This window comes from Mixophyes fleayi, chromosome 2 (assembly GCF_038048845.1).
Source record: "Mixophyes fleayi isolate aMixFle1 chromosome 2, aMixFle1.hap1, whole genome shotgun sequence".
Taxonomy (NCBI): Eukaryota; Metazoa; Chordata; class Amphibia; order Anura; family Limnodynastidae; genus Mixophyes; species Mixophyes fleayi.
Window position 1 is genome coordinate 285,379,319 of NC_134403.1, and position 16,671 is coordinate 285,395,989.

Consider the following 16,671-nt stretch of genomic DNA (forward strand, 5'->3'; position numbering starts at 1 on the left):
CCTATATATTAAATGCCATATTTGACCTACATATTGAATACCACATTTGCAATTAATAATATAGACTACAATGGTAGCTTTATATCTTGGATGTCTCACCTGTAACTGATAATTGAAATGAATGGTCTTTATTTTGAATAAACCTACAAGTAATACATCTATTCCTATTGCATTTGTTACAACCTATCATTTTTTTACATAGTCACATAGAGACAGTAGTTAGCATGGTCCTAGTCAAATTTGTCAAATGTCTTATTCTTATTATCCAGAAAACTAGGAAACAGCTTATCTCTCAAAGTGATTGATTTTCTAAATATTACCACTGGTTCATCTGAAAAAGGGGTCCTAATATGTTATCTAATTTCAATAATGTAAACTTATTCTTAACTATTTTCATAATCTGATATGAATATAAGTTATATTTTGATATACATGGTATATACTTAACTATAGGCCTTTTATTACATTCTTTGGGAGCTAACAAAGTCTCCTATCTATGCATTTTACTTCATCACAAATAGATTTTAGAATATTTAAGGGATATCCATTTTCAGCTAATGAACTTAATAATGGTATAGCTTATTATTATATATTGTGTATTACAATTTCTTTCCATCCTTAGCAGTTGTCACTTAGGAATCTTATTTTTCCAATTGTTCAGGTGGCTACTACAATAATCTAAAAAACAGTTGCTACACAAAATACACTAGGGAACAGTTTTCATGTGGTTGCTGCACTTTTAATTATGCTATACTAGAAGCTGTCAGAGTAGTGGAACAGAGTGTTATCATGCACTCCTTCTATATTAGCAACTATCTTACTGCTGGTAGTAATGGAAATATGTCTGTGTATCACCACCAACTCTCTTCTGAAATCATAGGGTACCTGATAACACTGTAAATATGGTATCAAGATTGTAGTCTCTTGATATGGATATAATAATATGCACATGGAATTGCTGTGTACTGTTGTAAACTAGCTATCCCTCGAAGACACATTGCCTTGAGAAACCAGTTTACAGAGAAAAGCATGTCAGCATGTAAGCTGGGAGTTGATGTCCTACTTTGCTTAACTTCTTTAAAGAAATGTATTTGATCTTAGTGATCCAATTTAGGAGATGCAATAGTACAGGATTAGAGTGCAGCATTGTGTCCGCATGGTATAGTTAGTTTACAAAGGTTCTCAGTATCTCCATGTACATATTATTATATATCCCTATGGGGAGACTATAATCCTGTAACCATATTTAAATTGTTATCAGGTGCCATATGAGAGTTGATAGTGACACACAGAAATATTTTCATAAATGACAGTAAGATATTTGGCAATATATAAGGAGTGTATGATAACACACTGTTCCATATATAATTACGAGTGCAATAACCACCACAATCTGTTACCTAGTGTAGCATGTGTAGAAACTGAATACAGATTGTTACTTTAGATACACAATTTCACAAAATAATTGTTTAGTGTATAAGATTGTCCCTTAACACATGAGGATTTATTTGAGACCTTAAAGTGCAGTGACTATTTTTTCTATAAATCTATACAAACTACCGAAAACCTTCAGATAAGGCACTATAACACCCCTAAGTATTTGGGGTTTTATATCTGAGTTATAAAAAAAACTGAGCTTCCCATTTAATGATTGTTGTGAAATGGAAAGACTCCGTAGTGTTAAAAACACAATAAGAAATAAGAAATACAAAGAGAAATATCAAGAACCCCAGAAATGTATATAGTTATTTTATTTACTTATCACCTTGATTATAAATATTCTTACTTTATGTGACATTTTAAATGAATCCTCAATAAAGTTGTTATTTTATACAGTGGGGATTCATATTGGATCACATTAGATTAATATAGAAAATTATAATGACTCAGTTTGTGCACCACAAATTAACAAGATTGGTCTATTACTCTGTGAATCTTTCTTAGTTCAGTGGTAGCACCTGCCATACATACATTAATTTGAATAAATAAATTGATACATGAAAGCTAATGGTAACAACTTACTTTTGTTGAAATAATAGGAATTCTGTGCCAGTAATATTACTCTTTTGCTTATGTACAAAGGTCAGGCATCCTGTTCTGGTAGCACTGGGGCTTCAGATAGGGACAAGAGCTTTAAGGAACGTTGTACTGAAATAAAAAAAATTGTAAAAAAACAATTTTTTTAATATTTTTACCTTTCATTGAAAGTTACTGATAGGTACATCTAAGCAGAACTTGTATTATTTCAGTAGCCTATGGGTGAGATTTTATATGAACTTAGCCATGAAAGAAGTATAGTAGGTCTCACTCATGTTAATATACAATACTGTGCAAAAGTTTTAGGCAGGTGTGGAAAAATTGCTGCAAAGTAAGGATGCTTTCAAAAATAGAAGTGCTAATAGAAGTCACCTGTTTGGTATGATTGATTAACCATACACTTGACAATAATCCTACAAAATCCCTGACTTTGTGCAAGTGTACCTAGAAGAATTGATGCTGTTTTGAAGGCAAAGGGTGGTCATACCAAATATTGATTTGATTTAGAGTTCTCTTCTGATCATTCATCATCATCATCACCATTTATTTATATAGCGCTACTGATTCCGCAGCGCTGTACAGAGAACTCATTCACATCAGTCCCTGCCCCATTGGAGCTTACAGTCTAAATTCCCTAACATACACACACACACACACACACACACACACACAGACAAACAGACTAGGGTCAATTTTGATAGAAGCCAATTAACCTACTAGTAATGTTTTTGGAGTGTGGGAGGAATCCGGAGCACCCTGAGGAAACCCACGCAAACACGGGGAGAACATACAAACTCCACACAGATAAGGCCATGTTTGGGAATTGAACTCATGACCCCAGTGCTGTGAGGCAGAAGTGCTAACGACTTAGCCACCGTGCTGCCCACTTTTCATTTGTTTAATTGCTAAAAAGTAAACTATGAACACTTCTATTTTTGAAAGCATTCTTACTTTGCAGCATTTTTTCCACACCTACCTAAAACTTTTGCAGAGTATTTTATATAAATAAATAAAACACATAGAAAAAAATGTTGTTTTTTTTGTGTGCAAAATTCCTAATGTAAGAATGAAAATAAACCGTGCATATCCAGTCAAAGTTTCATTCAATTTGTTTAAAGCTAAAAAAATACAAAATAAATTTATCTAAACAAAGTTTAAGTTCAATATATTAGCTTGTATTCAAAATAAGTTAATTTTAAAATTGAACACTTTTGAGTGTGACAGGTCAAATAGTGCACCTCTTGATTTTGAAGCAATTGCTGCAATCTATACTTAACGTTAAAGAACCCCATTTTGCAGCTAGTTAGAAGCCTTTTTGGATATATTTTTTCTAAAATGTGGATGGTTGCAACTAGTTTCATTTGCAAATGATCAAGTCTTGGCATAGTTTTCTCATATATCTATGATTTATTTAAACACACTCGGCCTATAACTTCACCCTTTTATGTGGTCACTGACCTCCTCTGTGGATTCTAATATCCATATAATCTACAGTAGGTGGAGCATTGTTCCATTACATATGATGCATTAATATTAAACATCTGCTTTTTGAACAACAACACAGACCCCTGTCAAGAGAATTGCTGATAGTATCGCATGCATCGAGTCATACCATACTCACAAGTAGAAATGTATGTGAGTCGGCATGGATATCTAGCACAATACAATGCATTTGTGTCACCTTTCATGTGTCGCACTTACAGTAACAGTGGGCCATCTGCATAACAATATATTAACAACAACCATATAGCTTTGGTACAATCAAATATTGTCAATACATGATTGTACAATAGTGTCTCCAGTGATCAAATTATCAAGAAAATGCCAGAGTGGTAGAATTATGCTTGTTTCACTAAATATAAAAAAACTGAATGTGCTTTTAAAATAAATATTTTTTTTTCAGTGTCCTATACAGTACTAACTAACAACCATGTTTTTCCATTTTGGCCCAGCTAGAAGAATCAGCAAATCCTGAGGAGATATTCTACCATATCTCTGAAGCAGCTGTAATGCAGGTGCAAGCGCTGGTGGAATTTACCAAAAGACTCCCAGGTAAATGATTGGAGCTGTGTGACATGAATGTTCATCTTGCATCATTATCATTTTCTGTTAACATTTTAATCATTGCAAGAAGCAATTTTTAAAAATTATGGCTACAATTCCTAAACCATGCCCTGCTCACTGTTACCACAAACCTCTGAAAATAGTCCTAATAGTCACAAATAATAATAATGTTGCTTTTCCACTTATTAACTATTTAGTTCACATTTTGAATTTGTTTATTGGTGTTTTTAAACTTCTGTTAGTTTCTATAAATTTCCCTGACAGTAGATTTTTATACACAAGTGTTATGCCCAAATTATAGAAGAAAATGTGTTGAAACAGCAGTTTGGACTAAAAGTATGGTCACGTTTAGATGAAATTCACAGCATTACTATTATTCGTAGTCTTACTTTAGAGTTTTCCGAGTTTATTCTATATGATTATTTTTATTATTATTATTATTCGTATAGCGCCATCTTATTATAGTGCGTTGCACATAAAATTCACATCACAGCTTACAGTTTAAATTCCTACCACACACACATGTGCAGAAACCATTTTGTCAGTATGTTTTTTGTGCTGTGGGAGTAAACTGGAGCACCCAGAAAAAACTCCTGCAAACATGGGGAGAACAAACAAACTCCACACAGTTAGGACCTTGGGTGGGATTTAGCACTTGTCACATTACAAAGTTGTTCCATGAGCTATTGATTCATGTACATAATATAGAATACACTACTGAAGGTCTAAATGCATGGACATTATGTAAAGCTGTTATACCTGAATGGCAAAAAAATGGCATGCTTACACCATGTTCTGCTTTTTGTAATGTTTATATGTCCTTAGTCTGTACATGAGCCCTGTCCCAATTCAATTTCCTGTAGAGTTAACAAAGTAGAACACAGGGCACATCTGCTTAGCCTACACCTCTAAAGAACCAGCAGTACACAAAAGTCAATGAAAATTGCTTATTTTGATATTGATTTCAATTATTTCACCTTTATCTACACTATATTATAAATGTCTGTAAAAAATGTGGAAAGTGTAACATACTAATATAAAATAGAATATAAGAATGATACTAGAAGAGTACTGTGATCACACAAAAGTACAATGTTGGCATGGGACTGTGCTTTAAATTGAATTATTTTTAGAAACTATTGGTTCTAGGTCTGAATCAGAAACATTTATTGTAAATTTTCTTTTTGCAGGATTTGAAATGCTGGATCATGATGATCAGATTGCCCTTCTAAAGGGTTCTACTGTTGAAGCTATGTTCTTACGTTCAGCACAAATATACAATCAACAAGCAGCAGGATGCTCACTGCCTGGTAATGATGGTAAGTTACCATGTAAAATACAACATTAAAACATTTGTAGGGCATTAGCTCTATTGTATGGCTTCTTTAAGGGAATATTGAGGAAATACCCTTAAAGAACACATACATTTAGTATAACTATCTCCAACTGGTATTGCTTACAGCTTCAATTCAGTAGTATATAATAAATTTGATAAGTATACTAAATGTGTGCACTTAGCCAGACGTAAAAGCTTTCTATGTATATAGTAGGAAAATGAATTAAAACAGTCACAAAAAAGAAATATACACTCAATCAGTCAAGTGTGGAGCATACAAGTGAATAGGCTGAAGGGTGTTTGTTTGCAAAGATTTGTGCTACCTGTCTTAGGTGCAGATTCAATAAGCTGCGATGACCGCACCTTGCTGGCAAATGCGATACAGAAATCTCTCGCTCATTTTCCCTCACATCTCTATGGGACGCTAGGGAAAATGAGTGGAGATTTCCGCAGACTGTTCCAGAGATACCATGCGTTACATTGAGGCTAATTGAATCTGCCCCTTATTGTTGAAGAATGAATGGTGGGTCATAGGTGGTGGAGGGCAGGTAAACCAGCATTTTGCTCAATTTCAGCTCACTGTGGGTTTTATATTCTCTAACATTACAAATTGGCAAGCATTAGGTAGGTACAATATTATATTGCTTTATTTATTCTGTAGTTTGTTTCTGTTTAGAAAAGGGATAGGATTTTATTTGTAATTTTCCTATAGTGTGTACCTAGCCTTAGTTGGTGATCTAAGGCTAGGTACACACTATAGGAAAATTACAAATAAAATTCTAATTCTAGCGATTTGTCAATGATAAGAAAAAAGTCCCTATCAGCATGCCGATGCATGTGTACACACTATACATGATTTACCTTCAGACATGTACTCTTCAACTGCTCCAAGATCAGTGTAGTCTTATAGAGAATGACGCCATTTTATTTTCTTTGCCATCCATATACAAAACTGGAAATACTGTTTGAAGTGTTTGGGAGATATACACAATTGACTGATTTGTTTCCGGCGCGTCACAGCTGATTTTACTATACACTCCTGTCTAGAAGTACAACTGTGACTTATGTGGTTTCCAATCTAATTTATTGATTAAAATAGCTACATTCATTCAATATTATAAAATATGGAGAATTTCTGTTTATCAACAGGTTAGGTGCCCTCTATAGACAGTGAAGTATGTTCCGAGTGATTACTTCACTACCCCATTTTAATTCTGTAGCTAAACTTAATAATGTCCTTCTTGCTTCTTTCTAAGGCAGATGTAAAGCGTGTTATTAATGTATAATATTAAATTACAGCTCATTACCAGAAACATAATATAAGCTGCTATCTCTCAAATCTAACAGTTGCCGCTGCAGAAGCCTTTGTAAAGTAACAGCTGTGGAAAAAGTGCCCTGGCGTTAAATCAATATCACCCACATTTAATAATTAGGCCTCCCTCCAACCTCAGCATTAAAATAATAGATTTACATTTGATAAATAGATCTATTCCCTCCATCCAACCCAGACATTACACTAATAGTATTTCCGTTTAATAAATTTATTTATTTCCCTCTCTCCAAACAGCCCCAGCAATAAATTAACAGCATTTACGTTTAATAAATATAACCATTTCCCACAACAATCCCGGGCATGAAATAATTCATGTTCACTTTTAATAAATAGCCCTCCTCCCCAAACTAAGCCCCACATTCAATTAATAGCTCACCCAACATTAAGTTAAACCTCATTTTAAATTGATAGACCCCACTATTAAGTTAAATAGACCCACCAGCAAATTAACACTGACACTCCACCATTAGCATACCATCCACCCTTCCCTCACACTTACCTTGTTCCATCCGAGCTTGCAGGAGTGGCAGGCTCCTCTATCTGCCTCTTTTGCTGCTCTGCACACATGTAACGGCACCTCTCATGTCGTGCGCATCCCATGTGACATCTTCTCTTACGGGGGACTAGAGGAGGCCACACATAGAGGAAGGGACGGAGGAATGGATAATAAAATCTGTGGGGAAATGAAGGAAGGTGGTTAGTCCCAGAAGAGGGTCAGCAGACAGGTAGTACTCTGTCTCTTTGCTGGCAGCCCTTGGTCCGGGGGCCCCCTGACAGAGCGGGGCCCGCGGCGCCGCGAGACAATGAAAAAATACATCAGGAGATGTCCAGATGGCCTCATTAGGCCAACTCTGCAAATTTAGAAAATGAATCAGGGAAGGGAATAGAATTGAGTGAGATGTTCAAGAACAAGGTTCTATTTACTACAAAGCAGTGATAGGACTAGATTTCTATTGCTGTTCTTTGTAGCAATAGAACATTTCCTATTGCTGCACTTTATAATTGGAATTTTGCTGGGGCAGTTGAGCGATGCTCAGCTCCCCAGTGATGCTGGCTGGCAGCAGTAAGAGAAGTATTACTGCTTTGCCAGCCAGTGTACAATGCCCTACGCAAGCGTGATCCAGCATTGCTGGTTCAGACATGCACAGTGGAACTGGAAGCCCAGGTGTATGCTTTCTGGACACCCTAGGCAACACCCCTACTTAAGCACCACTCCTGACCGACCCCACACCCCTATTCTTTCCCTAGTGTAGAGCAGGGACAGGACAGCATCTTCTTGGGAATGTGGTTCTGGGCTGTGACATGATAGCTAAAACTACACTACCAGCCCATTACAAACATTGAAGAGCAGCTTCACAGGTAAGCAGATGCTGGATTTTGCCCTTTCATGATAGCAGCTGAGGTAATTGTGGGGTCGCAGTAACAATACAACCAATGAAGGAGCGACTTTATGTCACTCATAAAGTGTTTAAGATGCTTCCTACACCCTGGCACCATAGGCAACCTAGGTTCACCTAATGGTGGTGCAGGCCCTGCCTGTTGAGACAAAACAATGAAGCATATGAAAGACAAGCAAAAGCTAAATACACACATATAGGAGTCTTCACACTAACCTTTTTATTATTAATCTTCTATTTACATAGCAACTACTTGTTGCACAACGCTTTACAGAAGATAATTAATTATTCAGATGTCAGGGGCACTAGGAGTCTTTACCCAGGGATCACCAGGTGATGGACTTACCAGAGTAGTATAGATGGTAATATGGTACTCTTGTAGCGGGGTGATCACGGAACAGGAGACAGCAGATGGTAGAGAATGCTCGAGGAAAGTCTATGACTAGCAGCACTGGTAATATACAGATAGTAGTACACGAGGAACTGAATGGACAAAGGAAACGTGAGGATAGTCAGTGGTCTGCGGTAGCAAGTTGTACCACTGCTATAGTGAGGAGGAATGTCCAGCAGCAACGAGGAGGTGATGAGAGTCAGCGGTCTGCGTATAGCAAGTTGTACCGCTGTCTATGTGAAGGAATGGAATCCAGGTGGAGGTATCCGGGAAGTCAGTGGTCTGCGTTAGTGTCACGGACTTACCTGATCCCCGCCGCTCCGTCCAGCCGCACTTCCGCATTCAGGACCATGTGACCGCACCCGGAGGCGGTCACATGACCACAACCCTAGAGGCGGGGATTTTGAATCCCCTTCAGTATAAAAACCTCACTCTGACACTCGCTGAGTGTCAGAGCAACACTTACCTGTTCCTGGCTCCTGCTCTTCGTGGATTGCAGTGTCTTCCTGTTTCCAGTGTCTCCTGTGTGCTGATCTCTGCCTGTTTGACTTCCCTGGCTCTCCAATCCCTGTGTACCGAACCGGCTTGCTGACCATTCTCCTATTCTTGTGACCCGTGTACCGAACCTGGCTTGTTGACTCCAAGTTGCCTTCTGATTCTGCCTGACTCCATTCCTGTGTACCGAACCGGCTTGTTGACTCCGCTACCACCGCTTCACTCCGCTGTACTACATCTTGAGGCGAACCTGGGGACCGCGACCTGCGACTCCTGGCAGCGAAGCCCACCCCGCCTTGCGGCGGTTCTTGGTGAACACCGGGGAGATCGTTAGACTCCGCACCTCAGGTAAGCCAGTGCTAATCAAGATTAGTAATATAGTATCCAGAATCTGTTACAGTTTGCTCTGATACCACAGCTAAAGATCTGTTGGAGCATTTAGTAGGAAGGATGGATAAGCAAGAAGCTAACCAAGAGCAACTTTTAAAATTCCTCAATAGTCTATCCACTCGGTTGGATGTTGTCCAGAACACCCTAGTGGCTGGTGGATCACCTGGGCCGGCAGTGGCCCCTGTACCTCAGGCCGCAGCAGCAGCTTCTTCCTCGCAGCTACGGTTACCTAACCCACCTAAGTTCGATGGAGACCCTAAAAATTGCAGAGGATTTTTAAATCAATGCTCCATACAATTCGAGCTCCTACCTGGGAACTTCCCCTCCGGAAAAACGAAAGTGGCCTATGTGATTTCGTTATTGTCCGGTCAAGCTTTAGCATGGGCTTCCCCCTTATGGGAGAGGGACGACCCCATTCTACATAACTTCTACCTAACTTCAACCTCTTCTTGTCCACCTTCAAGAAAATATTTGATGAGCCAGGAAGGGTGTCCAATGCCGCTTCCGGCTTACTACATCTCCGCCAGGGAAACCAGTCTGTCGGGCAGTATGCGGTCCACTTCAGAACCATGGCCTCTGAACTTCGCTGGAACGATGAGGCACTAGTAGCTACATTCTGGCAGGGCCTTTCAGACCGAATCAAAGACGAGTTGGTATCCCAGGAACTCCCTACGTCTTTGGACGACATTATCTCCCTTTGTGTCAAAATTGATTTGCATTTCAAGGAACGTAATTCCGAGAAGGAACAGTCGCGGCGTAGCATGATTCGCTTGGCTCCAACTTCCAAACCCCTGTTCTTCCCCCTGAAGAGCCCATGCAACTTGGGAGGACACGCCTATCAGCCGAAGAGAGGAAGAGGTGATTTCGGAACAAGTTGTGTTTATATTGTGGAGAGAGTGGCCATCTTCTGAGTTCTTGTCCCAAACGCTCGGGAAACGACAGGGCCTAACGAGTTCTGGAGCTGTATCGTTGGGCCTCTTTTCTCAGTGTCAGTCAGTTCCCAATAGTAATGATTGCCTGTCTATTCCCATTTCCCTTCAGTTAGGACAAAAGACCTTCCCGCAGTCGGCTCTTCTAGATTCCGGAGCCGCAGGAAATTTCATTTCTGCCACAGTAGTTAAACAATTCGCTATTCCCACACAAGCCTTGGAACAACCCATCTCTCTGATGGCCATTGATGGGGGAAGAATCCCTGAGGGGTCCATCCTGGTACGCACTATTCCTCTTCTACTTCAGATAGGAGCACTTCATCGGGAGATTTCTTTTTTAGTAATACAGAGATCTACCAACCCAGTCATCCTAGGACTTCCTTGGCTTCGTGTCCACTCTCCCACCTTGGACTGGAAATCTGGTCACATATTGTCCTGGGGACAGTCCTGCTTCTCTCGCTGCCTACAGAGAGTGGTTCCCCCGAATAGTCCCAGACGTACCCAAGAATTTCCTGTGACTCTCCTGCCTGAGCCATACCAAACCTTCTCTGATGTTTTTTGTCAACAAGAGGCCACTAGACTTCCCCCTCACAGAATCTGGGACTGTGGCATTGACCTGATACCTGGTAAACCCATTCCCAGGGGCCGTGTTTACCCCCTTTCCCTCCCGGAATCTAAGGCTATGGAGGAGTACATCCAAGAAAATCTAAACAGGGGCTTCATCCGCAAGTCTGCCTCCCCAGCTGGGGCTGGCTTCTTCTTCGTAAAAAAGAAAGATGGGGGCCTCCGCCCTTGCATTGATTACAGAGGCCTGAATGCCATTACCGTTAAAAATCGGTATCCACTGCCACTGATTTCTGAATTATTTGACCGGATCAAGGGTGCCACCATCTTTTCTAAACTTGACCTCAGAGGAGCGTATAACCTTATACGCATTAAGGAGGGGGGTGAATGGAAGACGGCGTTTAACACCCGAGACGGCCACTTTGAATATCTGGTCATGCTTTTCGGGCTATGCAATGCCCCAGCCATATTTCAGAGCTTTATGAATGAGCTGTTTCAAGACCTCTTGTACCAATCTGTAGTCATCTACTTGGACGACATTCTCATCTTTTCTCAAGATCTAGCATCTCATCGTACTCATGTATTGGAGGTCCTCTCTCGTATCCGAAAAAATCAGTTATTTTGCAAATTGGAGAAATGCATCTTCGAGCAGAGACAAATTCCCTTCCTGGGATATATTATTTCGGGCACCGGTCTACAGATGGATCCCACAAAATTGAAAGGGTATGGCTATCCACCCAGAACATTCGTTTAAAGGTTCCCAGTAAAAAATTTGCTCCCAAGTTTATTGGCCCATTTGCTATATCTGAGATTATTAATCCCGTAGCCTTTAGATTGAGTCTGCCTCCCTCCTTACGCATACCCAATGTCTTCCATGTCTCCTTGTTAAAACCGATGGTAACCAACAGATTCTCCACCTCATCCAGAACTCCTCCTCCTGCTGTGGATCGGGATCAAGTTGAATACGAGATTAAAACTATCCTAGATTCTCGTAAAGTTCAAGGTGCCATACAGTTCTTGGTGGATTGGAAGGGTTACGGCCCTGAGGAGCGCTCATGGGTAAGAGCCATTGACCTACATGCTCCCCGTCTACTTAAATCCTTCCATAAAAAATTTCCTTTGAAACCCTATTAGGTGTTCGGCGTCCACCTTTATGGCAGGGGGTACTGTCACGGACTTACCTGATCCCCGCCGCTCCGTCCAGCCGCACTTCCACATTCAAGACCATGTGACCACAACCCTAGAGGCAGGGATTTTGAATCCCCTTCAGTATAAAAACCTCACTCTGACACTCGCTGAGTGTCAGAGCAACACTTACCTGTTCCTGGCTCCTGCTCTTCGTGGATTGCAGTGTCTTCCTGTTTCCAGTGTCTCCTGTGTGCTGATCTCTGCCTGTTTGACTTCCCTGGCTCTCCAATCCCTGTGTACCGACCCGGCTTGCTGACCATTCTCCTATTCTTGTGACCCGTGTACCGAACCTGGCTTGTTGACTCCGAGTTGCCTTCTGATTCTGCCTGACTCCATTCCTGTGTACCGAACCGGCTTGTTGACTCCGCTACCACCGCTTCACTCCGCTGTACTACATCTTGAGGCGAACCTGGGGACCGCGACCTGCGACTCCTGGCAGCGAAGCCCACCCCGCCTTGCGGCGGTTCTTGGTGAACACCGGGGAGATTGTTAGACTCCACACCTCAGGTAAGCCAGTGCTAATCAAGATTAGTAATATAGTATCCAGAATCTGTTACAGTTAGCAAGTTGTACCACTGCTATGTGAAAGGATACTGGAACAGGTGACTCGGGAAACAGGGATCAGTGGTCTGCCTCTAGCAAGTTGTACCACTGAATATATAAGTGAGGAGGAGCACGGGGAGAGAAATGCAATACAGAGTATACACGGGCACACTGAACTTGATCCCACGATGATATGCACAATATAGTAATGACTGAACAGCACTGCACAATAATACAAAGTCACAGGAACTATCCGGCAAAAGGTAACACAGTCAAATGATGGCAATAGTCTCAGCGGATAGTAAACTCCAGGGGAGAACAACTCAGTCCAGCAAGATATGCAATACACCAGCACAGTCAATGAGAAGTATGCATACCGTGGTTCAGGAGCAGGCTGTCAGACAGGAGTGCAGAGATACCTGAACGGCTGGAGGCCGGCAGGATGCGAAGTCCCAGGAGGAATCAGCTGGTGCAGTCTCGATGAAACACAGGAGAGTAGAAGTGAGCTGATAGCTGTAGTGCACGGAGGCAGCGGATAGGAATCAGCTAATACAGTCACGATGAAACACAGGAGAGTTGAAGTGGTCTGATAACTGTAGTGTACGGAGGCAGCGGATAGGAATCAGCTAATACAGTCACGATGAAACACAGGAGAGTTGAAGTGGTCTAATAACTGTAGTGCACGGAGGCAGCGGATAGGAATCAGCTAACATTCACAATGAAACACAGGAGAGTTGAAGTGGTCTGATAACTGTAGTGCACGGAGGCAGCGGATAGGAATCAGCTAATACAGTCACGATGAAACACAGGAGAGTTGAAGTGGTCTGATAACTGTAGTGCACGGAGGCAGCGGATAGGAATCAGCTAATACAGTCACGATGAAACACAGGAGAGTTGAAGTGGTCTGGAAACCACAGGAATCAGCAGCGCTGAATACACGAGGAAACACAGGAACACCTTCCGAGGCTCATGGGAATGAGACTCCAAGATCAGGCAACGTGGTATTGAACACAGATGCTTTAAATAGGGAGTGTTGCCTGATCAGCCAATTAACTAAAAGGAACATGAACTGAAGGTTTGAAAGGGCTGCACATGCGCAGACCCTCAGGATAGTGGACGGCCACGGTTCCTAAATACACGGGAAGAAGCACTCACAGTCTGGTGAGTGACATCAGATCAATCATCAGTATCAGTCAAATTCGACACAAAAAGTGACGTTTGGAATTGAACTTATGGCCCCAGTGCTGTGAGGCAATGCTTACCACTGTGCTGTCCACATGAGTCTAATTTGCCAATAGTTCATTATTGTGATTAACATATTAAAAGTATGGATTTTCCAAATTACCACAAAATTCTATGGTATTATTCCTTCTACAATAAAAATCATGTGCCTTTCATACAAGAGACCTCAGCCAAGGCTCCAACAAATTTATTTGTAGGATAGTCCCTTCTCATGAGTAAAATGGAAAGGTGAATTAGAAACCTATACCCTGTTTAAAGTAACATTTATTTTGCTCAAGGCGATGTAAAACCTGGTTTAGGATTAATTAAAATATTAAAAGTTTTGTTTTGTCATAAATTACCTAAATATTTAAAAAAAATCAAGAAACATATGACATATAAGAATGCAATTGTATTTTCCAGGTCTTGCAAGATACCAGAGCCATGCAGCAGAATATTACCACATTCAGGATTATGACAGATGCCCACTCTATTCTCTAGAGTGTCCTCCTCGACAAAATATTCAAGCATTTAATACAGGTTTGGTTGCTTTCTTCCGTCACTACCTGCACCTACAATCAACTCAGTACAAGTTCAGTCAAGACGATATAAGATTTACATTTTCAAATTTGAATATCAGTCTATGCAGTGTGATTATAGGACATGGGGACCTTCTATGGAAAAGAACATGTATTCTTTAAAGATATTAATTTATAAATAGATAAACACTAGCTAAAAAAAAAGTGTACCCAGCCCCATGCAGAAAGCACTAGGGCTCTTCCCACACCCCTGGGCGGTGGGTGTGGGGTAATAAAATGGTTAATGTCAGTGTAAACATGATTTTAGTTTGTGGAACTACAAGCACTAGCATACCGATGGCAGCCAGGGCATGCTGGCACTTGGACCGCATGCCTGGTCACCCAGTGGCATCTGAGCCATGTGGTTACACACACTAATATTTAAATAAAACACATCCCTCGTTAAAACCACGTTAGTCTATTAAGAATAAAAAGAATCCAAACTAAAATATAAATAAACACTCCTCTTTCATTAACCATTTTATTACCCCCACACCCACGACCCAGGGGTGTGGGAAGAGCCCTAGTGCTTTCAGCATGGGGTTGGGTGTCCCTAGAGGGGGCCCGCACATTTTTTTTGTGCACCCCACTCCTTAGGGAGTTCAACTGTAAAGACTGGGGCTGGTTTGTCATTATGACAGGAGGACGCATTGCTGCGGGTTCCCCTGCTATAGTGCCACCAGCCCCGGCTGGCTTGCAAAGTGCTGGTTTCTGTGAAATCGGGGAGATCTCATGCTTTCCCCCCCGAATTTGCGATTACCAATACAAGGGCTAATAGTGTTTAGAGGGGGGGACAACATGCATTATTTATTTAAATTCTATTTTTAACACTTTATTGAGCCGGTGGCCGTAAAGCTGCCGGCTGCTGCAGGAGCTAACAGATACTAATGTAGAGCAGGGCGGGGTTTTAAAATACACCTGTAGTCAACAAGGAACGGATCTTGCGATTAGTTCCTTGTTGACAACGGGTGTAAGCAGAGCCTATTTGCACTCAGGAACCACTTATGTGCCTTAATGAGGCCCATGTTTATAACTAGCTCATATAGCATGATGACACACACACATCTATCTTTCCTCCCCCGACCTCTCTCCCACCTTCCTAACCCAGGTATCTAACTGTCTCTCTGCTGTAACTACCTGGTTGTCACAGCCCTTCCTGAAACTCAACATCTCCAAATCCGAGCTTATCATTTTTCCTCCTGCCAATGTTGCTATCCCTGCCAATATCTCCCTCTTGGTTGACAACATCACTCTTCTGTCACCCAAGCCCACTGCCTTGCAGTCACACTTGGCTCAGACCTCAGCTTTACCCCCATATCCAGTACCTCACCAAATCCTGCCACTTCCTCCTCCATAACATCACGAAAATCTGTCCCTTCCTCTATGAGGAAGCAACCAAAATATTGGTCCGTTCACTCTTCATTTCTCATCTTGACTATTGCAACCTCCTTCTCACTGGCTTTCCTGATTCTCACATTTTTGACTTTCAAGCAATACAGAATGCTGCGGCTAGGCTCATCTTCCTCTCCCACTGCACCTCTTCCGCTTCTCCTCTGCGTAAATCCCTTTATTGGCTCCCTATCCATTTCAGAATTCAGTTCAAGCTCATTACCCTCACTTATAAAGCCCTTACAAACACTTCTCCCCTTTACATCTCTGACCTTGTCTCGAGGTACATCTGACCTCCGCCTCAATTCACCTCTCATTATCTCCTCCCATGCTCACCTCCAAGACTTCTGCCATGCTGCCCCTAATCTTTGGAACTCCCTACCCCATCTTACTTGTCTCTCCTTCAGCCTTCAGTCTTTCAAACACTCCCTCAAAACTCACCTTTTCAATCTTGCTTATCCCACCACCTCCTGACCATTCTATCCATCACCTCCTCTTCCTTGTCTGCCATCTCCATCTGTTCCCAGTTGGTCCTACTGTCTCTCACCCCCCCTCCCTCTAGAATATAAGCTCTTGCGCTCAGGGTGCTCTCTACCTATTGTCCCACATCTGTCTACTGTCTGACTCCCTCGTTCGTCCTGCACTCTGTGTGAGTCCCCATAGCATTACTCACACTACAGAATCTGTGTCGCTTTATAAATAAATAAATAAATAAATAATAATAATGATGGTAGAGTGCTACAGAGTAAAAATATTTAATCAAATTTATAAAACCAAAAATGGGAGCTGCTAGAAAAAAGTTTAAGGTGACACTTG

General features: G+C 41.3%; 1 protein-coding gene across 3 annotated transcripts in view; it reads left to right on the forward strand.

Moving 5' to 3' along the window:
- LOC142139054 (bile acid receptor-like) overlaps positions 1 to 16,671 on the forward strand; it is an 88,069-nt gene that overhangs the window by 63,801 nt on the left and 7,597 nt on the right. For all 3 annotated transcript variants that reach the window (XM_075196310.1, XM_075196311.1, XM_075196312.1), the window contains exons 7-9: positions 3,990 to 4,089; positions 5,292 to 5,420; positions 14,312 to 14,428. In XM_075196310.1, coding sequence (XP_075052411.1) covers positions 3,990 to 4,089; positions 5,292 to 5,420; positions 14,312 to 14,428 — 346 coding nt within the window. The remainder of the gene's footprint in view (positions 1 to 3,989; positions 4,090 to 5,291; positions 5,421 to 14,311; positions 14,429 to 16,671) is intronic.